Source organism: Marmota marmota, unplaced genomic scaffold (assembly GCF_001458135.2).
Source record: "Marmota marmota marmota unplaced genomic scaffold, marMar, whole genome shotgun sequence".
Lineage (NCBI taxonomy): Eukaryota > Metazoa > Chordata > Mammalia > Rodentia > Sciuridae > Marmota > Marmota marmota.
In genome coordinates, this window is record NW_025999899.1 from 2,887,144 (window position 1) to 2,907,787 (window position 20,644).

Genomic DNA, 20,644 nt, shown 5'->3' on the forward strand with positions numbered 1-20,644 from the left:
CTAAGGAAGCTTTCCTTCACAGATGTTTCCCTTCCCAAATGTTTCAAATAGTGAGCTGCTTGAGAGTGTTGCTGCTTCATTCACGTGATATGAATGTGATGGGCACACCCACCATTCCAAAAGGTCATCCCATTTTTTACCTTGGCCGGAGGCCTGGATCATGATGTGCCTGTGTTACAGGCTAGATCCAGGGATATCAGTCACAACTCTATGGGCACAATCCCAGCTAGCGAACCTTTACCTCTCTCTAACTGTACTTTTCAGAGTAAGCAGGAAGGGCAGGTCCAAGCTTCTTAAGGAGATGATCGTGAAGCAGGGCTGCCAGGGAAGGCAGGGCCCCTTCCCCACTGATCCTGCCCCTCTCTGTCTGCCTACAGCTGCCCTATGAGAAGAATTGCAAGAATAAACTGTTTTGCATCGTTGAATTGCAGTTGGTCACCAGCATCTCTCAGTGAGTTGGATCCAGTTGTCATAGTTTCTGCAGTTAACTTCCTTTTAAAGATTTACCTGGACAAACTCCTCATGGGGATCCATGGCACACTTCTTACTCCTTCCCCCAAAGGTCTTTACATTGATTGTTCAGTCACCATATGAAAGAGACAAGACAGAGATTTGTGTTTTTGTTTTATAGATCAGGAAACAGACTTTTAGTAACTGAGAGCCTTGGTCATTTGGTGAACTTGAACCCAGGTCTCTTAACATCCTGGATGATGCTATGTTCATAACTCAATATACCCCATTACTAGGGCTACTTTGGCTAGAGGTAACTTCTTTCCTGGCTCACCTCTTGACCAAATTCATTAATTGATTCAATAAGTATTTCTGGAGTGTCTACTCTGTGATATGCATTCTAGGCACTGGGAAACCTTACAACACAGGCAAAAATCCCTGTGCTCCTGATGCTTTTAGGGGGAGAATAATTAAGTAAACTCTAAGTTGATGGTATGTACTATGAAGAAAAATAATGCAGGGAGTGCTGGGTGGGGGTTGGGCTTCAGTTTTAATTAGGGTAGTCAGGGAGGGTGGTATTTGGCACTTATAGGAGGAGGAGGTGGGGGAATGAGCTATGTGAGTGCCTGGGAGTAGAGCAACTGCCAGTGCCCTGAGATGGGAGCATGCTCAGCAGGTGGAAGGTAGGACAAGGGCTTGGTGTGATTATAGTGAGGTATGGAAGTGGGATTGGGGAAATGTAAAGGGGTAGGGAGGATCAGTGGGGCTTTTAGGTCCTCAGAAGGGCTTTCACTGTAAACTGGGAGGCCAGAGGATTTTATGTGTTTGTGTGTGTGTGTATATGTATGTATGTGTATATATATATATAATACACATATATACATATATATGTAATATGTAATATATTACATATTAAATATATATGTATATATACATATATTTTGTGTATGTGCATAATGTAATTTAATCAATTTCATTTTTTCCTTTACCTCCCCTTTCCCTTTCTGCCTCCCTCCCCACCTCCCTCCTGATGGTTTCCTTTTTTTATTGGTTTCCCTTCTAATTTCATGAGATTCCGCTCACTTTTTTTTTCTTCCTTTTTTCTCTTTAGCTTGCACATATGAGAGAAAACATAGGACCCTTGACTTTCTTAGTCTGGTTTATTTTGCCATTAGATTAAGCTTATTTTGCTTAACATAATGCTCTCAAGTTCCACCCATTTTCTTACAAATAACATAATTTCAATTCTTCTTTATGTCTGAATAAAACTCCATTGTGTATATATTACCACATTTCTTTATCTATTCATCTGTCGATAGGCACCTAGGCTGGTTCCACAACTTGGCTATTATGAATCGTGCTGCTATAAACATGGGTGTGTGTTAACATTATAATTAACATAATTCTTGCTTATATGTTAAGAATGGACTGGGGAACCAAAGGAGGAAGCAGGGAGACAATAAGTAAGTACTACTGTAATAATGCAGTTGATAGATGAGGGTGGCTTGCACTCAGGTGATAGCAGAGAAAGTGAGAACATTTGCTGTCAGAGTGGATGTGGGGAGTGAAGAAGAGTAGTCACAGCCTGAGCATCTAGAACTATACCATCTAACATCTTAGCCACTAGTCCCATTGGGTATTTAAATTTAAATTCATGTCCTCCCTGGTTACTAGTGCTGTGTGTGTATCATGATACTGACAGTCAGTTGGCTGGAGGTGGAATCTGTGGGTGGAATCTGTAGGGAAGAATGGTGTTCCTTGAGTCCTGGAAAGCCCCTCATAGACAGTTGTAGTTCTTGAATTTCAGATGTGGACAGCTTAGTGCTGCCCATCACTAAGGACCCAATTCAAGACTTTGGAGTGCTTTGGAATCTGGCCCAACAAGCAGACACAGCTGTTTTCAACAGGGAATTATTTACAGCCAAGAACCATCCACTCAGCCAATTCCTTGTGAAACAGATAAAGCATGCATAGCTTGCCTTGCATCACCCCCTAGCGAAGAAGTCAAGCAATTGCTTCTATTTCAAAAGTTGCTGAGTCTGTCTCAGTGGTTTTGACCTTTCTGCAGACATAGACTCTCAAAAAAATAAAAATAAAAATAAATAAATAAATAAAAATCTAATGAAAACTATGGACCCCTCTCCCTAGAAATCTACATGTTCATACATAAATAGTTTCTGGGCCCTCAGAAACTATTTCTGGAACTCAGGTTAAGAAACACTATTAAATATCCTAGATGGTTCTTGGCTGTAATTAATTCCCTGTTGAAAACAGTTGTCTGCTTTTTGGGCCGGATTCCAAAGCACTCCAAAGTCTTGACTCCTAGAGCTCTCTTATGGACTATAGAACAGTATGTTTGACTAATAATCAGCACCTCTACCTTTAATCCTATAGGCACCTCTTCTCATAACTGAACTCATCTTCCTCCATCCTACTTCCTCTTGTGTTCTCTCCCTCAGAGGGTAACATCACTTGGCCAGCCAAGCTGTAAACTTAGAATTCACCCTTGACTACCTCTCTGCTTCCCTTATCTTCTTTGACTCCTCTCTTCCCTTTTTCTGCTTCCAATACTATTGTCTTATTTCAGGCATTTATCACTTGATGGATAAATTTCCACAGCAGATTCTAACTGTCTCTGACTCCTGTCTTTCCCTCCAATCAATCCACATCTTCTCAGCTGTGATAAAATTAAAAACAGGACCAAATAAGAACAACAAAACATATGTTGCATCACTTACCAGACCTGTCTATTCCACCTTTGGACATTTTACATGGTTAAAAAGTGTTTTTGTATGTTACTATATGTCTAGTCAATCTCAATTAAGTTAAAAAGTGTTTTTGTATGTTACTATACGTCTAGTCAATCTCAATTACTGAGGTTGTTCGGCAGTCTGGACCTCAAAGGTAGAGTTATGTGTGTCCTGCTTTCCAGTGCTGAGCAGATCTGTAAATAATTGTGGAATGGATGAATGTGTGCCATGGAGTGCCTTGCCTAGGGTCAAAATGAATTAATTGGTGGTAGAAAGAAGATTTGGATTTGATTTTCCCTACTTCTCTTTGAAGGCTGCTAGACCTCAGGCCAAGTGGCCTCTTTGGGCCTCTGTTTCCTTTTCTACAAAATAGAGTAATTGTGCCATTTCACAGGGTTTTTATGAGGATTAATTGAGCATGTGAAACACAGTCCTTGGCACATGGTAAGTAGTAGGCATTATAATCTCACCCAGCAACGAAAATAAGTGTGGCAGTCCAAGTTATGTTGAGGGGATGAAAATCTAGGCTAAATGGCAGTTTATCTGAGAAGGTAGTTAAGGATGTGCTGTCCTATTGCATCCAAGTTTGTACAGATTAAATAAACTGGCAACATTTTTATCTTTGCCTGTGCAGGCAGGAATTGGTGGTGGGTCTCACCAAGGAGCTGGCCATGAACATTAGCCTAACTAACTCTGGGGAAGATTCCTATATGACAAGGATGGTTTTGAATTATCCCAGAAACTTACAGTTTAAGAGGATACAAAAGGTAACTATAACAGCAGCTTCAGAAATATGCCACTCGACCATTTCCCTTGCCATACACCTGCTTTTCTCTTGCAACGTCCTTACTAGTCTCCCTGCCTCCAGCTTCCTTCTGGTCCATCCAATAATTGATTAGTAACTAGGTGAGTCTTACCCCACCCAATTGTACTAGATTCTTTCTTTGCTTTAAATACCATCAGGGCCTCCATTTTGCTGCACAATTAGCCCTCTCTGCTTGCAGCCTTTCTTAACCAGGGCTTTGAGAGATAAATACCCTAAGGCATTGAGAAAGTAAAAATTAGCTTGGGCTAGGAAAATGAAATTCTGCCCAGCCCTTCACCAAGCTGGGATCACAGATACAAAGCCAGGTACAAAGATACTAGGAAATATTCTTTCTCCCAAGGACACCTACAACTATGAATTATCACAGCACTGAGAAATTTTATTCTCTAAACTTACAGATGGCCAGAAACTTTGCTGTTTGAAATTTAATCAATAACTGTGAAACCATCTTGCTCTTGCCTGGAAGACCTAAGTCATTTAGGGGGAGGGGTCCTGGAGATTGAACTCAAGGGCACTTGACCCCTGAGCCACATCCCCAGCCCTGTTTTGTATTTTATTTAGAGAAAGTGTCTCAATGAGTTGCTTAGTGCCTTGCTTTTGCTGAGGCTGGCTTTGAACTTGTAATCCTCCTGCTTCAGCCTCCTGAGCCACTAGGATTATAGGTGTGTGCCACCACGCCCATCAATCTAAATCATTTTGACAAAGAGCAGTTTCAATTTCTATCTGAGATATAGAGCTTCAGATAAAGTATTTCTGGACACAGCTTTTACATCTATATTAATTTACTCATTTCCAAGGAAGTGGTCAAGTCCAGACCCATTGTTGATTGACCCTTTAACTCTGCTTTGATTTGCTTTGAGGCTATCAAAACTGATTTATTTACATTTACTTGAACTCCATCCATCCTCTGTCTTTTCCTTTGTTGGGTGACATATACCACAGTGTAATTTTGTTCACTGTTGGAACTATGGGTTTTCTCCACTCTTAGGCTATTTGGCAAGGATGGCATCCAGTATATGAAAAATTAAAATTCTCTCTTATGCACCTAGAATGGATCTAGTGATATACTATTTGTGGGAGAATTGTTTTCTGTACTCAGTAGTCCAGATGAGGAACCATGGTTGAAAGGCTACATGGCAGTGCTTGAGCCCATGCTGGCCTTCCTCTCCCACCCGCCTACCCCTCTTTCTCCTCCCAGATCCACAGAGCTAGAGCTGCTGCCACAGCTGCAGTCACAGTTGCAGGCACTGTGGCATCTGGGGTTACATCGAATGATGAAATTATCAAAATTTTTAAAATCTTTTACACGAGATCAAAAAAAGAAAGAAAGCAGTGACATTTACATTGGTCCACAGCCCAGTTCATATTATCTCCTTCCTTGTGAGGATAGAGTCCTCCTAGTTGGAATTCATCTTTTCTTTTGCTGTTCTCTGCCTCACTTGCAGAACCAACCCTTAGACCTTTGATTTAAATTTCTTAACTCTACTGCTGAGCCTACCAGTCCTGCTTGTGAGAAAAATAGACCAAGTCTGACTTATTTTGTTATAGCTCCTGGCTGGGTTAATTTTTACTCCTTAAGAAGTATTTCTTTCTGTATTCACAGCCTTCTTCTCCAAACATTCAGTGTGATGACCCTAAGCCCTCTGCTTTTGCCCTGGTCATGAGCTGCAAGATTGGTCACCCCATATTCAAGAGGTCATCTGTGAGTCTTATTTTTTTTTTAATTATTATTATTTTTTTTTTAAAGAGAGAGAGAGAGAATTTTAATATTTATTTTTTAGTTATCGGCGGACACAACATCTTTGTTTGTATGTGGTGCTGAGGATCGAACCCGGGCCGCATGCATGCCAGGCGAGCGCGCTACCGTTTGAGCCACATCCCCAGCCCTTTTTTTAATTATTGATGGACCTTTATTTATTTGTTTATATGTGGTGCTGAGAACTGAACCCAGTGCCTCACACATGCTAGGCAAGGGCTGTACCACTGAGCCACAACCCCAGCCCCCTATGAGTCTGTTTTGATTGGTTGGCTCTTTGCACAACTCTGGAGTTGGTGATGTTTACATCTCAGCTATATTTGAACCTCTCAGTTGTGGTCTCTATGCTTCTCTTTACTGTACAATCTGTAGCAGGGCTTACATCTGCTAAGCTTGCTTTGAAAGGAGTCAGTCAAAGACAGTGTTGATTAATCCCAGGAAAAGTGTGAAGTTGTGGGGTAGTACGGAAGGGACATCAGACTATATTATTATTGATACTGGGGATTGAACCCCGGGGTGGGGGGGTGCTTAACCACTGAGCCACATCCTCAGTACTTTTTTAATATTTTATTGAGACAGGGTCTGGCTAAGTGGCTTAGGGTCTTGCCAAATTGCTGAGGCTGGCTTTGAACTCGCCATCCTTTTGCCTCAGCCTTCCCAGCCTCTGAGATTACAGGCGTGCAATACCCCGAATGGCAGTAGAGATTATTTTTGTGCCATGGGAAATCTCAACTGTAGAAGGGGAATAGGGTAATGCTGCCTGCTCTGCTTACTCTATATTTGCATGGAAGGCTTATATAAAATAATGGATGGAGAGGTACACTGTGCTACAAAAATGTAAGAAATTTAAATTGTTTCCTAGGTTGGTTTGTAGTAGGCAGTTAGAATTGAGAATGGTACAGACAAGAATCAAGTGACCATTTTTCCCCCTTTAAAATATTAGGCAAACATTTCAGTAGTTTGGCAGCTAGAGGAGAATGCCTTTCCAAACGAGACAGCAGACATCACTGTGACCATCTCCAAGTAAGTAGTGCCTGTATCAAGCATATTGAGGCTATGGCCTTGAGGGAATCTCCCTCCCATGTGCATGCTGTGAGAACTGTGACTTCCTTACTGCCAAGGGAGGAGGGGAACCTTAATGAACCCACAGAGGCCTCTGTCCCCCCCATAGTGATTCGGTTATTATTATTATTTTTAATCAAAGCTATTTAAAGTGTTCTTTTCTTCTCACAAAGTAAAACTATGACATAGTCTGGTGGAATAAGCTTTGGACTCAAGTTCTAGTTCTGATTTATTTAACTTTGGAATAACTATTATCTGCAAAGCCTCTAGGTTTAGGGGCAGCATGAAGTATGGTGTTGGGAAGGGGTGATTCTGCTTCCCAGAGGTAATGGCTGGAGATATTTTTGATTGCTATGACTTAGGAGGTGCTACTGGTATCTAATGTTGTCCTATACATTATACCATGTATAGGACAACACAACAAAAAATTATCTGGCCCAAAATGTCAACAGTATTGATGCTGAGAAATCCTTTTAAAATCAACATTACTCTTAAGTATGATTCGTTTGCATTCTAATTATTTATCTCTAAGAAGCTTTTTTTACCTGATACCCCCACCTTTGTACCCTGACACTGGGAAGCCAGGATACAAAGAAGTTGTGCTGTGAACTAACAGTCTTATTCTCAGTTCCAACCAAAGGTCTTTGGCCAGAAAAACCCACAACCTTCGATTCAGACATGCCTTCATTGCAGTTCTCTCCAAGTAAGTACTCCATGGGGCTAACACCTGTGTGGCTGCCCACAACGCACAGCTTCAGGCATTCTCTCTTGTGAATGGAACTGGTAATCAGGGTGGATGTGAACATTGTGTTTCTCTGAGATGAATGAAGCTGCTTAGAACCTAGGCTCTAGCACTGATCTCTATGGTACTCACAGTTGGGTTCTAAAAACCCTATGGTGGTCATCAAAGAAGGTGCAGTGCCAGCTGGTCTTACTACAAAAGGGAACTGAGGGTAGGAACTCTGGAGGAAAGACAGGGGCTGTGGTATTGGGAAGCAAAAAGGGCAAAAAGTAAGGCTAATCTGAGGAGTTGTAATTAGAAAATGAACCAGCTCAACTATACAGAATGCAAATATTCTACCTCCTCTCAACTACCCTATGACCACTTTACATTTTGATATTTACCTTGGATTCCTCTTAAGGATCTGGTGCCCTCTGTCATAGTGTATCCTATTGAAAACATTCAAGTTCATTCAAAGTTAAAAGGGGACTCTGAGGTCTAACAAGTCCTCTCAATTGCAGGCCATCTGTGATGTACATGAACACAAGCCAGGGGCTTTCTGACCACAAAGAATTCCTCTTCAGTGTAAGTGCTTAGTGTTTATTGCAAAGCTACAGGTGGCAAAGCAACCTAAGCTTTGACTTCCTATTCTGATTTTCTTTGGCAGATACATGGGGAAAATCTCTTTGGAGCCAAATTCCTGTTGCAAATTTGCATCCCAATCAAATTGCAAGGTCTCCAGATTGTAAGAGTGAAGAATGTGACAAAAACCCAGGTATTCACAGGCAGTTCTTATCACATTTCTTTCCAGAGTGACTATGGATTCTCAAAGATATAAAAACTAGGAGCCTTAGGAGTAAAGTTAGATCTTGTTTAATCTAGTAAAACAAGATTAGCCACAGGAAAACATTAGGAGTGAATTACCAGTTATGTTCAGAAGGAATATCAAGTACTCAGGCCTTAAAGCAGCATTTCAATTTTCCTCTCCTTGAAGAAAAATAAGCAAAAATTCAAACATTTTTGTAGCCATGGAGACATTTATTTTCCTTTTGAAAATTGATAAACTCTGCCTCTGCTTCTATGTGATTGGTGAGTGAGACTGATAAATGTGACATTTCTCACACTGCCCCCTACAAACCATCTGTCTTCATTTTCCTTCCCTCCATTCCCTCTTGGTCTTTGCTTTGCTATATAGCCTCTTTGTTTTTATTTGACCTCTTATCTGTAATGTGGTTCTCAACACCAGGCTTATTACTTAAAGGAACAGGCTCTGATCACTCTAACAGCTGTTACCTAGGTTTTCTTGATTTTTTGTTTGTTTTTTTTGGTTCAGATTATATAACAATTTCAAGGCTCAAAAATGAAAATGTGGAATTTACAGAATGGACTCTGCTGACAATTAGAAACAGGACTTATAAGTTGTAAATACTTGTTCTTACATGTAGTTTAAGAATATTTGTTAACAGCAAGTTTAATCAGTTCAACAAATATTTCAGTTTCCACTTGAAAACAAAATTCTTGCTTGAAAAGTTGACTGGAAACATATAAGAATGGAATTCTACTTTACCCTGCTCTGGGATGGAGATTGAAAACAGGACCGAAGGCATTAAGACCAGGGCTCTCTCAGTTTGGGACAGTAAGACACATTCAGCTCACTTAAATAGACTGTGTTGGCAGAGCAGGTCAGTGGCGGAGGTGAAGTTCAACACTGTCCTATGGAAATGCTGGATCTTTCTCTTCATTTGCTTCATGGCAGTGGTGTTACATTTAGTCTTAAAGGTCATTTCATTCAGAATCTTGTCTGTGAGGTAATGTAGCCAGAGCACATTGTTATAAGGGTGATATTCACCCCAGCAGTTGTTGTTCTCCTTCCTCATGAGCCTGTAAATCTCATACTGGTAGTCACCTTCACCTGTAAATAGTTCTTCATCCATGGAAATGTCACAGAAAACCACAATCCCATCCCGCTCCAAGCGTGACAGGGTGTAGTCAATGATATTGACTTGCAACCCACGGGTAGGAATGGTGCCTGTCTTTCCGTTGAGGGTGTAGCGGAGCTCCTTGTGGCTGGTCTTCTTTAACAGCACATTCCCCCAGTGTAAGTCTCGGTGCTCAAAACGCAGTGATGCTTCTGCCACTGCAAGGGATGCTGTAATCTGGTGTATGATGCTCTTTGCTGTAGCCACAGAGGACAACTTTGTTTTCATTTGCTCTAGGTCGATCCCACCAAACTCAAATTCTAGTACAATGAAGAGCTGATTTTCCTCAAAATAGTCAGGCCGGTCATTTGCAGACTTTTTGGTTGAGTTATAGTGATCCCAGGCTTTGAGGAGCAAGAGAGGGTAAGACCCTTGAACACAGTGCACTGAGTTCAGCCCAATAAAGCCTTCTGTGCGGTTGTACGCCTCATCAGATAAGAGGCTTAACTCTTTAGAGATGATGATCTCTGGCAGGATTTCCTCAAAGGTTTTCTGATGGGATCCATTGACTAAATCTGATCCTTCAATAGCAATGATTTTTAGGGCTACAGGTTTCCTATCAACAATCATTTGAAACACTTCACCAAACACCCCTTCCCCAATTTTCTCACAGCGTTCCAGTTTTTCTGTGGAAAGGTAATGGCTAAAGGGGATAGGTCCTTCCTGACCGCATTCCCAAAAAACTTTTTCAGCCTCAGAGGCCTTTTTGTCGGCAACACGTACAATGTTTAAAGGGCTTAGCAAGTGCAAAGAAGAGGAGTGCCGTGGGGACAGAGCAGTATTTGTTGTGTTTAAGACAGGAGGGTTTGAATATTCTGATACAAAAGACCTAGAGGGAGAACTGGAAATGGTATAGATGCTGCTTACCTCTGACACATCAGTCACAATTTTCTTCTTGTGGAAATTGAAGGAGGCCCTGATTTTGGTCCAAGAACAGGACTTTGGTAAATGAGTCAGGTCCTGAGATAGGAATGAATCTTTTCCCATCTTTTGGCTCTTTTTAAATCGGTGGTGATGGAGAGGAGAGGTTTCCCCTGCTTCCTGATGTTTCCTCTTTTGCCTTGGCCTAGTCCTCTTAGGCCTGTTGATTTTCCTAGGTGTGATATGGCCTCTGCAACCAGTGGCTTCTTCAGAGTCTATCAGGGTGGCCCTTTGAGACCCTCTCTTTTGAGATGAGTCTCTGCCTGTGACCCTCTTTTTACCTGTGCCCTCCAGTCTGTTTCCCATCACTTTCCTTTTACAACAAGACTCCGTGTTTTTTCTGTGTGTCCCACACTCACGATCCACTGGATATCTCGAGTCCATAAGGCTAGAGAGAGCAGACGTGAGGCTGGTATGAGCTCGGTGGACCATACTAGTGAACGAGATTCCTTCTGTTGCTGTTTCCTGGGAGCGTGGGGGAGATGCTAGGTTCAGGGAGGCTGATGGCAAGTGGAAACCACTTGAGTTTGCAGAGGTTGCATCTGAAGAGGCAGGAGGACCGGTGGAGATGATACTATCCCCTGGCGCTGGCGGTCCGGGGCCAGACGAGGGCCGGGGGCTGATCAGGGAGGCACTGAGGCCCAGCTCTTCGTGGTCCTTGGGCTGGCTGCATTCACTGAAGTCGGGGCTGAGACGGCCCCCGCGGCTGCTGGGGAAGGGCGGCGGTCGGAGCGGCCAGTAGGGGGTGCTGCACTTCAGCGGAGGCCGTGCTCTCAGCCTCAGGCGTCTTGGGGTCGCGATCAGGGTGGGCTGCTCCTTGGAGACTCCGCCGCCAGGACGCCTCCGCCGTCTGCGGACGGGGCTGCCGGGGAAGTCCGGGTCGTCAGAGTCGTCGGAAGCCTCAGACTGCGACGGGCTACCGCTGCTGGTGTCGCTGCTGGCGCTGCTGAAGATACCGTTCCGGTTCTGCGGTGGAAACCACTGCGCCGCTGCCCCGCCCGGCCGCCGCCGCGGCCCCCCGCCACCAGCTGCCCCGTACGTTCGGAAGAGTCGGATCTCAGATCTCCGGAGTGACGCCGCCATGGCAGACACCCGCCAAGCAGTTCAAATGCAAACACCGCGAGACTTCCGCGTGGTGCGCTCGCCTGCCCTTTGGGTCCTAGTGCCCGGCGGCACGAGTGCGCATCACACCGGGCCTTACTGGAGTGAGGGGGTAGGTAACCGTGGAGCATTGGTTTGTTGAGTGCGTCCCTGGAATGGCTTTCGTTTCAGGCTTACACTGGGTGCACCGAGAATCAGCCCGCTTGTGTGAGCGATCCATTTCAGGTGAGCGTGGTTTCCCGGAGAGGGAGGGATTGAAGCACGTGATAGGGAGAAGCCAGGATGCTACTTTTCCAAGATTCCTCCTGAAAGCAATGCACGGCGGCGGTCAGGGCCCTCCTCCCTCCCCTCACTGGGTTTGCCAGGGTTGGTGCTTTACTTGAGTCAAAGTGAGCGCTCAAACTGCTCACACCCCCTGTTCTGGGACCTTGAAATATTCTGGACCTGAGTGTTAAAAATTTCACCTTTCCCACGCGTAAAGGGATTAGGCTAATGAGATTCTTTTTGCAGCGTGTGGACGAATGGTATTCAGTGAGCTGTAATATCACATCAGATAAAGAGAATGTAACTGTGGCTGCAGAGATATCCTTGAGTCACGCCGAGCAGGTATTTTGAGACCAAAATTCTCCAGATCTGATTATCCAGCTCTAGGCCATCTCCCTTAGAAACTGTAATGGCATTTACATGTCCAGAACAGCATCCCCCCTCCACTTTTTAATCTTTATTTATTTTAGTGTGTGTGTGTGTGTGTGTTTTAGTTGTAGATAGACATAATACCTTTATTTTATTTTATGTGGTGCTGAGGATCGAACGCAGTGTCTTTACGCGTCCCAGGGGAGCACTCTACCACCGAGCCCCAGCCCCAGCCCTCTTTATTTTTTTATGTGGTGCTGAGGGTCGAACCCAGTGCCTCGACACACGCTAGTCAAGCTTCCTACCGCTGAGCTACAACCACAGCCCAAGAACAGGCCTCTTGATGACTTTCTGTCCCAGCCTGCTCCTTAGCCAGTTACTCAGGCTATTCTTTTTTTTTTTTTTTTTTTTTTTTGTGGGGCCAGGGATTGAACCAGGGTCTTGTGCATTCTAGGCAAGCACTCTACCAACTGAGCTATATCCCCAGCCCCCTTGGCTATTCTTAATCCTGTTTCATACTAGGAATTCTAGGAATTATCTGTGACTTGCTCCTTTCCTATACCTCATATCCATTCCACCAACAAACTCTATTTCACTTCCAGCATATATCCTAAATTAATTTACTTTCTCCATCTCTACAGCTACTGTCACTTGCTGGGGCAGTTGCAGTAACTTTGGACTTGTTCTCCTTGCCTCTGCTTTTCCCACACCTATAAATAATTCACTTAACCACTATCCATCCACATTAGATTGTGCTTAAAAAAAAAAAAAGTGAAGTTTGAACACCCTTAGATTCTGAACCATACCTCCCCCCCACCTCCATGGCCTGCAAGGTACATGGTCTGGTCTTGGCTAATTTTTCAACTTTCTCTCCTAGTACTCTCTTTTCTCTCCTGCTGTCCCTTTCTTATAACCCAGCTATTCTGTCCTTTCAAATTTGCCAATATTACTATGGTTACAGGACCTTTGTACTTGCTATTTCTTTGCATAACATTGCTCTTCTGCTAAGTTCATGTGGGTGGTTTCTTCTTGTATTTAATATAGATGTTACTTTCTTAGAGAGGCCTTCCCTGATCACTTATTCTGATGTGGGAACTAGTAATCAAGTTTAATATCTTGTAGTGATCCAGATGAGAGCAGTGAGGTATAAACTGAAGAACTGGAAATGGGGGTGGAGAAAAAAAGGAATATATGCAAGAGAGAATTAAAAAAAATTGTTAACTGATTTTGGCTAGGAATAGTGGCATGAGATAGAGGGTAAAGGAAAAGAATTTAAGGATTAATTGCAGATTTCTTGTTTGGTAACCGAATGGATGCTGGGGACATTAATGAGACTAAAGAATACTGGAGATGGTACACATTTAAAGGGAAAGGTGGTGAATGCTGTTCAGAAACAAGGAATCCATGCTTAATATGTTTTGTTTCTCTTCTTCCTCCCCCTCATCTAATAGTTACTAAGAGATGTAACTGAACTGCAGATTTTTGGTGAAATATCTTTCAACAAATCTCTATATGAGGAGCTGAATGCAGAGAACCACAGAACTAAGGTAATCCCTGGCTGTTCTCTGGGTAGGAGAACTGTGTGTAGCTTTTGAGTCCTTGCACAGCCACTCCCTTGTTACTCTCTTCCTATTTTCAGTTTTATCACTTCTGTTCTTGGCTCTGCTACTAATGCTGTCTTTGTGATCTTGAATGAATCTGCTTCTGCCTCAATTTTACCTATCAAATAAGGAATTGAGTAAAAAGGCCTAAGCTGAGGAGGTCTAAGTTGAAATAACTAGCTTAGATCCAACAGCAATGTATACTTTGATTTAAAAATGTTTGCTGCAACCAGCATGGCATTAATTCAGAAACCTGAGGGGTGATGGGGAATGAAAAAAAAGACAAACACATAGAAAAAAAGCTAGGGCCAGGTGCCTGGGGCCTGGTAAGGCTTGACTGACATCAGAGCTAGCTAAGCACATTTATTATATAGTTTTTCTCAACAGAAGTTTGTTTGTGTGAAAGTTTTAGCAAAGCAGGCAGCCTGAAGGATGCAGCGAAACTTGCTCAACATCAAGGTTATGTCTAGAATTTTCTCTACCCCTGGGAGTTGGTGTCTGAATCCAAGATTCTAACTGATAGAGCTGTGCACCTTTGCACAAAGCCTCCTTGGGTGGGCATCACCATAGCAACTAGGCCATCTTGGCCTGTACCTTTGCACAGGAATTTCCAAGCACAGATGCAGCCATGAGGGAATCAGGGACCATGGTTTGGGTCACTGCTCTCCACATACATTGACTTTAAAAAATTTTTTTCCTGAGAAATTATTCTTTGCATATATAAACTGTCTTTCTACTGTGTATATCAGTGTTTAGTTATAGTATTAAATAGTTACAGTACTCATGAATGCATAATTTAAAAAAAATTTTTTTTAGATGTTGATGGACCATTATTGTATTCATTTATTAATATGCTGTGCTGAGACTTGAACCCAGAGCCTCACACAAGCTAGGCAAGTGCTCTACTACTGAGCCACAACCCCAGCCCCTGCATAATTTTTAAAATAAGACTTAGATTCAGTACTGGAACTCTTGGAATTTGATTTTTAGAAGTATGACCAGAAATTAAATTGACCTCTGTGGTCAGTGGGTTAAGTAATCTTGTGTGTGTTACACTGCATTAAAAAAAAAAAAAATCATAGTATTTATTTAATTGTCATCATTTATTGACCTATTTTACTGGCTAGGGCTTTAACAGTTATATACAGTCTGTAAAAACTCAGTATAGGCCTGGGGCTATCGCTCAGTGGTAAAGCATGCACCTAGCATATGTGAGGCACTGGGTTCAATCCTTAACACCATATAAAAATAAACAAATCAAAAAAAAAGCATGCTGTCCATCTACAACTATAAAAATAAAAAAATACGTACTTTATAAAAAACAATACATTTTGTATTCTGGCAAATACATGTAAAATTAAAGTTACATTTGTAACTATTTTTAAAAGTACAGTTCTGTATCATTTAGTATATTCATTATTCACTATGTATACCATCACCAAAATCTAGTTCTAGAAATTATTTGACATGGAAAACAACCAATGCCTATCAGCTGTTATTCCCTTGGTTTTCCTTCAGTAAACCCTGGCATAACACTGCATTTTCATACTTGTTGACTTATGCCAGAACATGCTCTTGGTTTCAGAGATGATGTTATCAATGAGCTTTTGAGTTAGGCATGATTCTTCACTAGAGCAAATGTTCATAGAGTGAGCCTGGATTGCTAAATATAAGTACTCAATTTTCCTTCTTGGAGGAGGGGAAAGGAGCAATTCTCTAGATATGTAAGATAAACATTTTCTTTTATTTCAAAGTCAGTCTCTCTCTCTCTCTCTTTTGTGAGGCAGTGTCTTGTTGTGTTACTATGCTATTCTTGAACTCCTGGGCCCAAGCAGTCCTCCTGCCTCAGCCTCCTAAGTAGCTGAGACAACAGGCTGTTTTTAAAGTTCTTCCAATACAGAAAATGACATAATAAAGAAACATAAGTGCCTCATTATTGTACTGCCTAGAATTTTAAAAATAAAATAGCAATAAAATCTAATCCTTATAGAAAGGTACCAACTGAAACAAATTTTCCTTCACTTTCTCCTGCCCCTAACTCTCTTTCCAAAAAGAATTATTATTAATAGTTCATTATGTGTATATTCTTAATTTACTTATATATTTCTTCCTCTTATTGATGCTTTTATTTCTATAGCATAGATTCCCAAAAATCCTTTTCTTTAAATTCAGTATCCTAAGCAAAATATTAAGTAGTTCCTGCCAATAAGCACCTGACTTACAGTGAATCTATGAGAATAAATAGCTGTGTATCCAGATGCATTTTAGCTACAGATTTGGGGAAAAAATTCAGCTAATGTGCCAGAAGGGCATGTACTGTTTATTTAGGAAGAAATGTAGGCCCTGCTTAATGGCCTGCCTCCCTAATCCTTGTGTGTTAGATAATGCCTTTCTTTATGTCCAGCATGAAGTTGCCAATCTCCAAATGCCATAAGGTTGAGTATCCTTTATCCAAAATGCTTGGGACCTCACATATTTCAGATATCAGAAAATTTTGGAATATTTAATAGACTTTACCAGTCATTCATTCCCGAATCTGAAATCCAACATGTTCCAAAGTCTGAAACATTTTGAGTAGCAACAAGATACTCAGAAGTTTTGGATTTGGGGACATATTGGAGTTTGAATTTTTGGATCAGGAATGCTCAATTTGTATTCCACATGACAGAATACAAACTAGGAAGCAAGAGGTCACCAAAAGCATTTTTCTTTATGTGCCTTCCCTTTTCAGAGAGGAAACTTCTCTAAAAACTCCCAGGAGACATCCCTTTATATCTTTGTTTGTTTGTTTTTAATATTTTTAGGTTTACATGGACGCAATACCTTTATTTTATTTATATTTCTGTGGTGTTGTTGATAGAACCCAGTGCCTCACATGTGCTAGGCAAGTGCTCTAACACTGAGCCACAAACCCAGGCCCCTTTAAGTTTTATTAGTGAGGACTGGATTTCATCTTAGTCACTGGCAAAAAGAGGATAGTTCTGTTGTGATTATCTTAGATCAGTCTTGATTCCTAAACAACATCTGAACGGAGAAAATGGCTATTGAGTAGGTCACTGTCAATGTTTGCCACAAGGAGAATATCCTGTATCCTGCTTCTCCCTTAACCTCTGCGTAGGTAGCTTTGGGGCCCTTTTGGGAACCTGTGCATTTCAAAGAGGAAAAAGAAAGAAGGCTTTGAAAAATAGGTATGGGCTGGGGATGTGGCTCAAGCCGTAGCGGGCTCGCCTGGCATGTGTGCGGCCCGGGTTCGATCCTCAGCACCACATACAGACAAAGATGTTGTGTCCGCTGAAAACTAAAAAATAAATATTAAAATTCTCTCTCTCTCTCTCTCTCTCTCTCTCTCTCTCTCTCTCTCTTTCTCCTCTTTAAAAAAAAAGAAAAAGAAAAATAGGTGTGGTTCTTCTACCCAAATCTGGCCTGATTCTAACACCATCACCTTGGAATTTCCTTGTACTTCCTAAACCCAGGTTATTGAGTTCTGCTACTTTCTGCTTAAAAAAGAAAAAGGGGGGGAAAAAAAAAGCCATCTCTGTTTTTTCTCTTACTCTGTTGCTTTGACACTTCTCTACTTTCAAGGCCCAGAACTTAAGCCCTATTAAGTTCAGCTGCCTGTGAGTTAACTAGGGCCTGGAGGATCAATCTTAAGTCAATTGCCTTTAACTTTTTTGGAAGAAGCCTCAAAGGTAAGTTTGTGTGGTTCTGTACTCCATACAGAAATCTCTCTGAACACCCCCAACTTTGCTGTTTAAACATATGCATGAAGGAAATTCATTGTCTTGGGTAGGCAGAGCAGTCTTGATGGCCCTCTGGCTCCACTTCAGTCCTTCACCTTGCTGTGGCAACAACCTGGGAGGGCTGGGTCTCAATCAGGATGCACATACCTCGCGCTTTCTAGCTGAGCCCTGTTAGTGAGGAGATTAGATACCTGAAATTGAGAGATCCTTTGGAAAAATAACAGGCGTAATTTATACTAGAAGAGCCCCACAAGTACTACACATGAATACAATTTTGCATGTATTATCATGTCCCTGAGGAACATATGTCCTCAGTCTAGTGAAGAGCAGATCAGTGCCTTTGTCAAATGTTTCTTGTAAGGAGATTATATTGCCAAAGAATTTAAGGGATTTATGCAAGATCAAAAAAAGCTGTGAGGGCTGGGATTGTGGCTCTGTGGTAGAGCACTTGCCTAGCATGTGTAAGGCACTGGGTCTGATCCTCAGCACATGTAAAAAATAAATAAAATAAAGCATTGTGTCCATCTACAACTAAAAACACTTTTTAAAAAAGCTGTGAGAACTGAGTTGGAGAGGACTTGGAGATCATTTAAGATAAATCATCACTTTGAAGATAATTAGTGTGGGACTCAAGGACACATGGAACATGGCTTTGTAGAATCTTTATTTTCTGTCTTGATGCCATGGGACTCTCTTTCCAACTGTTAGAGCATCTTTAACTCAAGGTCACACTCTTCTGACACAGCAGTTTTAGATAAGAGGCTACAGTGGTTTCTTATAAGGTATTTTGGTCGTGAGATGATTTTAGATCATCTAAAAGCTGCATCAGGGGATGTTACTGTCAGCACTCTTGATCAGTGCCCAGGATGTTGCCAAGTCCTCATGTTTTCTATTTAAAATAACAAGAACTTGTTTTCCTTCTTTGCTGAACCTGATTTATTGGACCATCTCTTTGTCTTGTCTAGATCACGGTCATCTTCCTAACAAATGAGGAGTACCATTCATTGCCTCTCATCATTGGAAGCAGTGTTGCTGGCCTTCTGGTTTTGGTTGTGATTATAGTCATCCTGTTCAAGGTCAGTTCTCATTGTATTCAATAAGGATGAGATAAAGCTGGGTGCAGTGGTGTATGCCTATAAACCCAGTGACTTGGGGGGCTAAGATGGGAGAATCACAAGTTTGAGGCCAGCCTCAGCAACTTAACAAGGTCCTTAGCAATTTAGTGAGACCTGTCTCAAATTTAAAAAACAAAACAAAACAAACAAACAAAAAACAGGGGGTGGGGTGGGGCTGGAGATGTAGCTCAGTGGTAAAATGCTCCTGTGTTAAATTTTCAGTACCAAAAAAAAAAACGGGGGGGGGGAGATAGGACCTGGCTGTGGTGTTGGGCACTGTACCCCCAGGATAGCCAGTCCTTACTTAGAGCAGCTACCCTGGCCTTGTGGCCACTTTCTCCTCTTGCTTCAACCTTACACCCCATTTAGGCAAATGAGAAACTTGGTTTCTGTGTGAAGGAATAAAGATCTAATTGAAGAGAGATCTTCCTAAAACAGACTGACGGTCATTCTCCTTTTTAAATCCTTTCCTTGTCTTCCCTGTTTGAGTGTCTAAACTTTTTAATTGCTGTTCAAGATCCTGTGCTCTCTGGCCTGTACCCCTCTCTTCCCATGCCCAAGTCTTGTTTTCTTCTCCAAGACAAATCGAGCTGTTTAGAAATAGGTGCCCATCTTTCTGCTTGAACACAGACTACTCTTCTTGCCAGGGGTGCTCATTCCCACCTTTTCACTTTGCTTACTCTCTCCCCTGAAACTCAGCTCAGAGATTCCTGGATCCTCTGTGTTGGGCTCCTCTGTGTTGGGCTTTGTGCTTGTCCTGTGAGCTCCCTTCTGGAAACACTTTCACATGGCATTTGTCACACCATATTGTAATTTTTTCCTTTCCTACTAGATTCTGAGCTTGGTGTAGGAGGCTATACTTGATCTCTTTCTACCCTCAGCATGGTAGGCTGTACTGACTATTACATAAGTAAAATTAGATCCAGTGCAGCCCAAACTGTACAACTTTGTAGAATTAGTTAGAAGAAAGGTTTAAATTCTGGGGGTTCAGAGTGAGATGGGAAGTCAGTTCCAATTGAGGATTGAGCACCAGGAAAGATAGCATCAAAGAGTCTGGGAGGATTGACTATCAGGGAGAGACTCAGGAGAAGGGAAAGGGAATACAAGTATAAGAAGCAGAATTGTTTAGGGGCTATGTAGGCAACAACTGGAAGTACGTTTTCTAAAACAGGTATTTTAGGCCTATAATTGGGCTTCTCTTCCTTTGTTTCAGTGTGGCTTTTTTAAAAGAAAATATCAACAACTGAACTTGGAGAGCATAAGGAAGGCCCAGCTGAAATCGGACAGTCTACTCTTGGAAAAAGATTAGGACCTGCTTCTTTGTCCACTGGGAGAGAATAACCAGCTAATTCTTGAACTTCTAGAGATTTGGCATTGTACTGATTACTTTTTCCTTAGGATAATCTAGAGCAGCATTGAACAAATTGTAGAATATTATTTTTTAACCACACATTGTCCCCCAAATGTTTGTGCATTGTACAAAAAGTAAACTTGGGAAACATCCGCTATTAAATAAAGTTGAACTATTTCCTTTATAATAGTGCTTTTAATTTGCAAATATACCTTAAAATAAATATCCCTTTGCAATAAATTTTTATATCTGCTTGGTTTATCTTAAGTGTATAGCCTTAATTGGGGATCATTGATATGTTTCCAATATTGTTTTCCTCAGAAAAACAACATTTTTCTAACTTGCTGAGGTTTTTAAAAACACTTCTGTTGCAGGGTTTTATCATTTTCTTCAAAGAAAGAAGACCTTTATGAAGGTCACTTATGAAAACCTTTATTTTCAGCTATATATATATAGTTTTGTTACTATTATGATAGTGAAAAATATCTTTTTCTTCCCCTGATTAGAGTTTGTCTTTAGAACAGTTGGTTGTTTTGAATATTTATCCAGCCATTTTACTGAGCTGTGTTTTCTAAATAGCTTTTTAATTGGTTCTCTAGCTTCTGGGATCTAGTATCCAGTTGTTGCAGTCCTGGGGG

At 41.6% G+C, this 20,644-nt stretch overlaps 2 protein-coding genes across 4 annotated transcripts in view; one reads left to right on the forward strand and one right to left on the reverse strand.

Annotated features, from left to right (window-relative positions):
- The window catches only part of Itgae (integrin subunit alpha E), a 66,637-nt gene extending 46,391 nt beyond the window's left edge, over nucleotides 1-20,246 (forward strand). For all 3 annotated transcript variants that reach the window (XM_048798403.1, XM_015505919.2, XM_048798404.1), the window contains 12 exons: nucleotides 378-451; nucleotides 3,835-3,967; nucleotides 5,630-5,728; nucleotides 6,726-6,805; nucleotides 7,473-7,547; nucleotides 8,087-8,150; nucleotides 8,233-8,340; nucleotides 11,738-11,791; nucleotides 12,077-12,172; nucleotides 13,651-13,746; nucleotides 18,506-18,616; nucleotides 19,869-20,246. In XM_048798403.1, coding sequence (XP_048654360.1) covers nucleotides 378-451; nucleotides 3,835-3,967; nucleotides 5,630-5,728; nucleotides 6,726-6,805; nucleotides 7,473-7,547; nucleotides 8,087-8,150; nucleotides 8,233-8,340; nucleotides 11,738-11,791; nucleotides 12,077-12,172; nucleotides 13,651-13,746; nucleotides 18,506-18,616; nucleotides 19,869-19,964 — 1,086 coding nt within the window. In that variant the 3' untranslated portion in view covers nucleotides 19,965-20,246. The remainder of the gene's footprint in view (nucleotides 1-377; nucleotides 452-3,834; nucleotides 3,968-5,629; nucleotides 5,729-6,725; nucleotides 6,806-7,472; nucleotides 7,548-8,086; nucleotides 8,151-8,232; nucleotides 8,341-11,737; nucleotides 11,792-12,076; nucleotides 12,173-13,650; nucleotides 13,747-18,505; nucleotides 18,617-19,868) is intronic.
- Nucleotides 8,348-11,585, reverse strand: Haspin (histone H3 associated protein kinase). The gene has a single exon (XM_015505922.2). It carries the CDS (start codon nucleotides 11,546-11,548, stop codon nucleotides 9,218-9,220), a length of 2,331 nt encoding a protein of 776 aa, XP_015361408.1. The 5' UTR covers nucleotides 11,549-11,585; the 3' UTR covers nucleotides 8,348-9,217.
- Nucleotides 20,247-20,644: the final 398 nt, after the last annotated feature.

Coding starts and splice junctions, on each gene's coding strand:
- Haspin (XM_015505922.2), bottom strand. CDS start 11,548: ATGGCGGCGTCACTCCGGAGATCTGAGATCCGACTCTTCCGAACGTAC.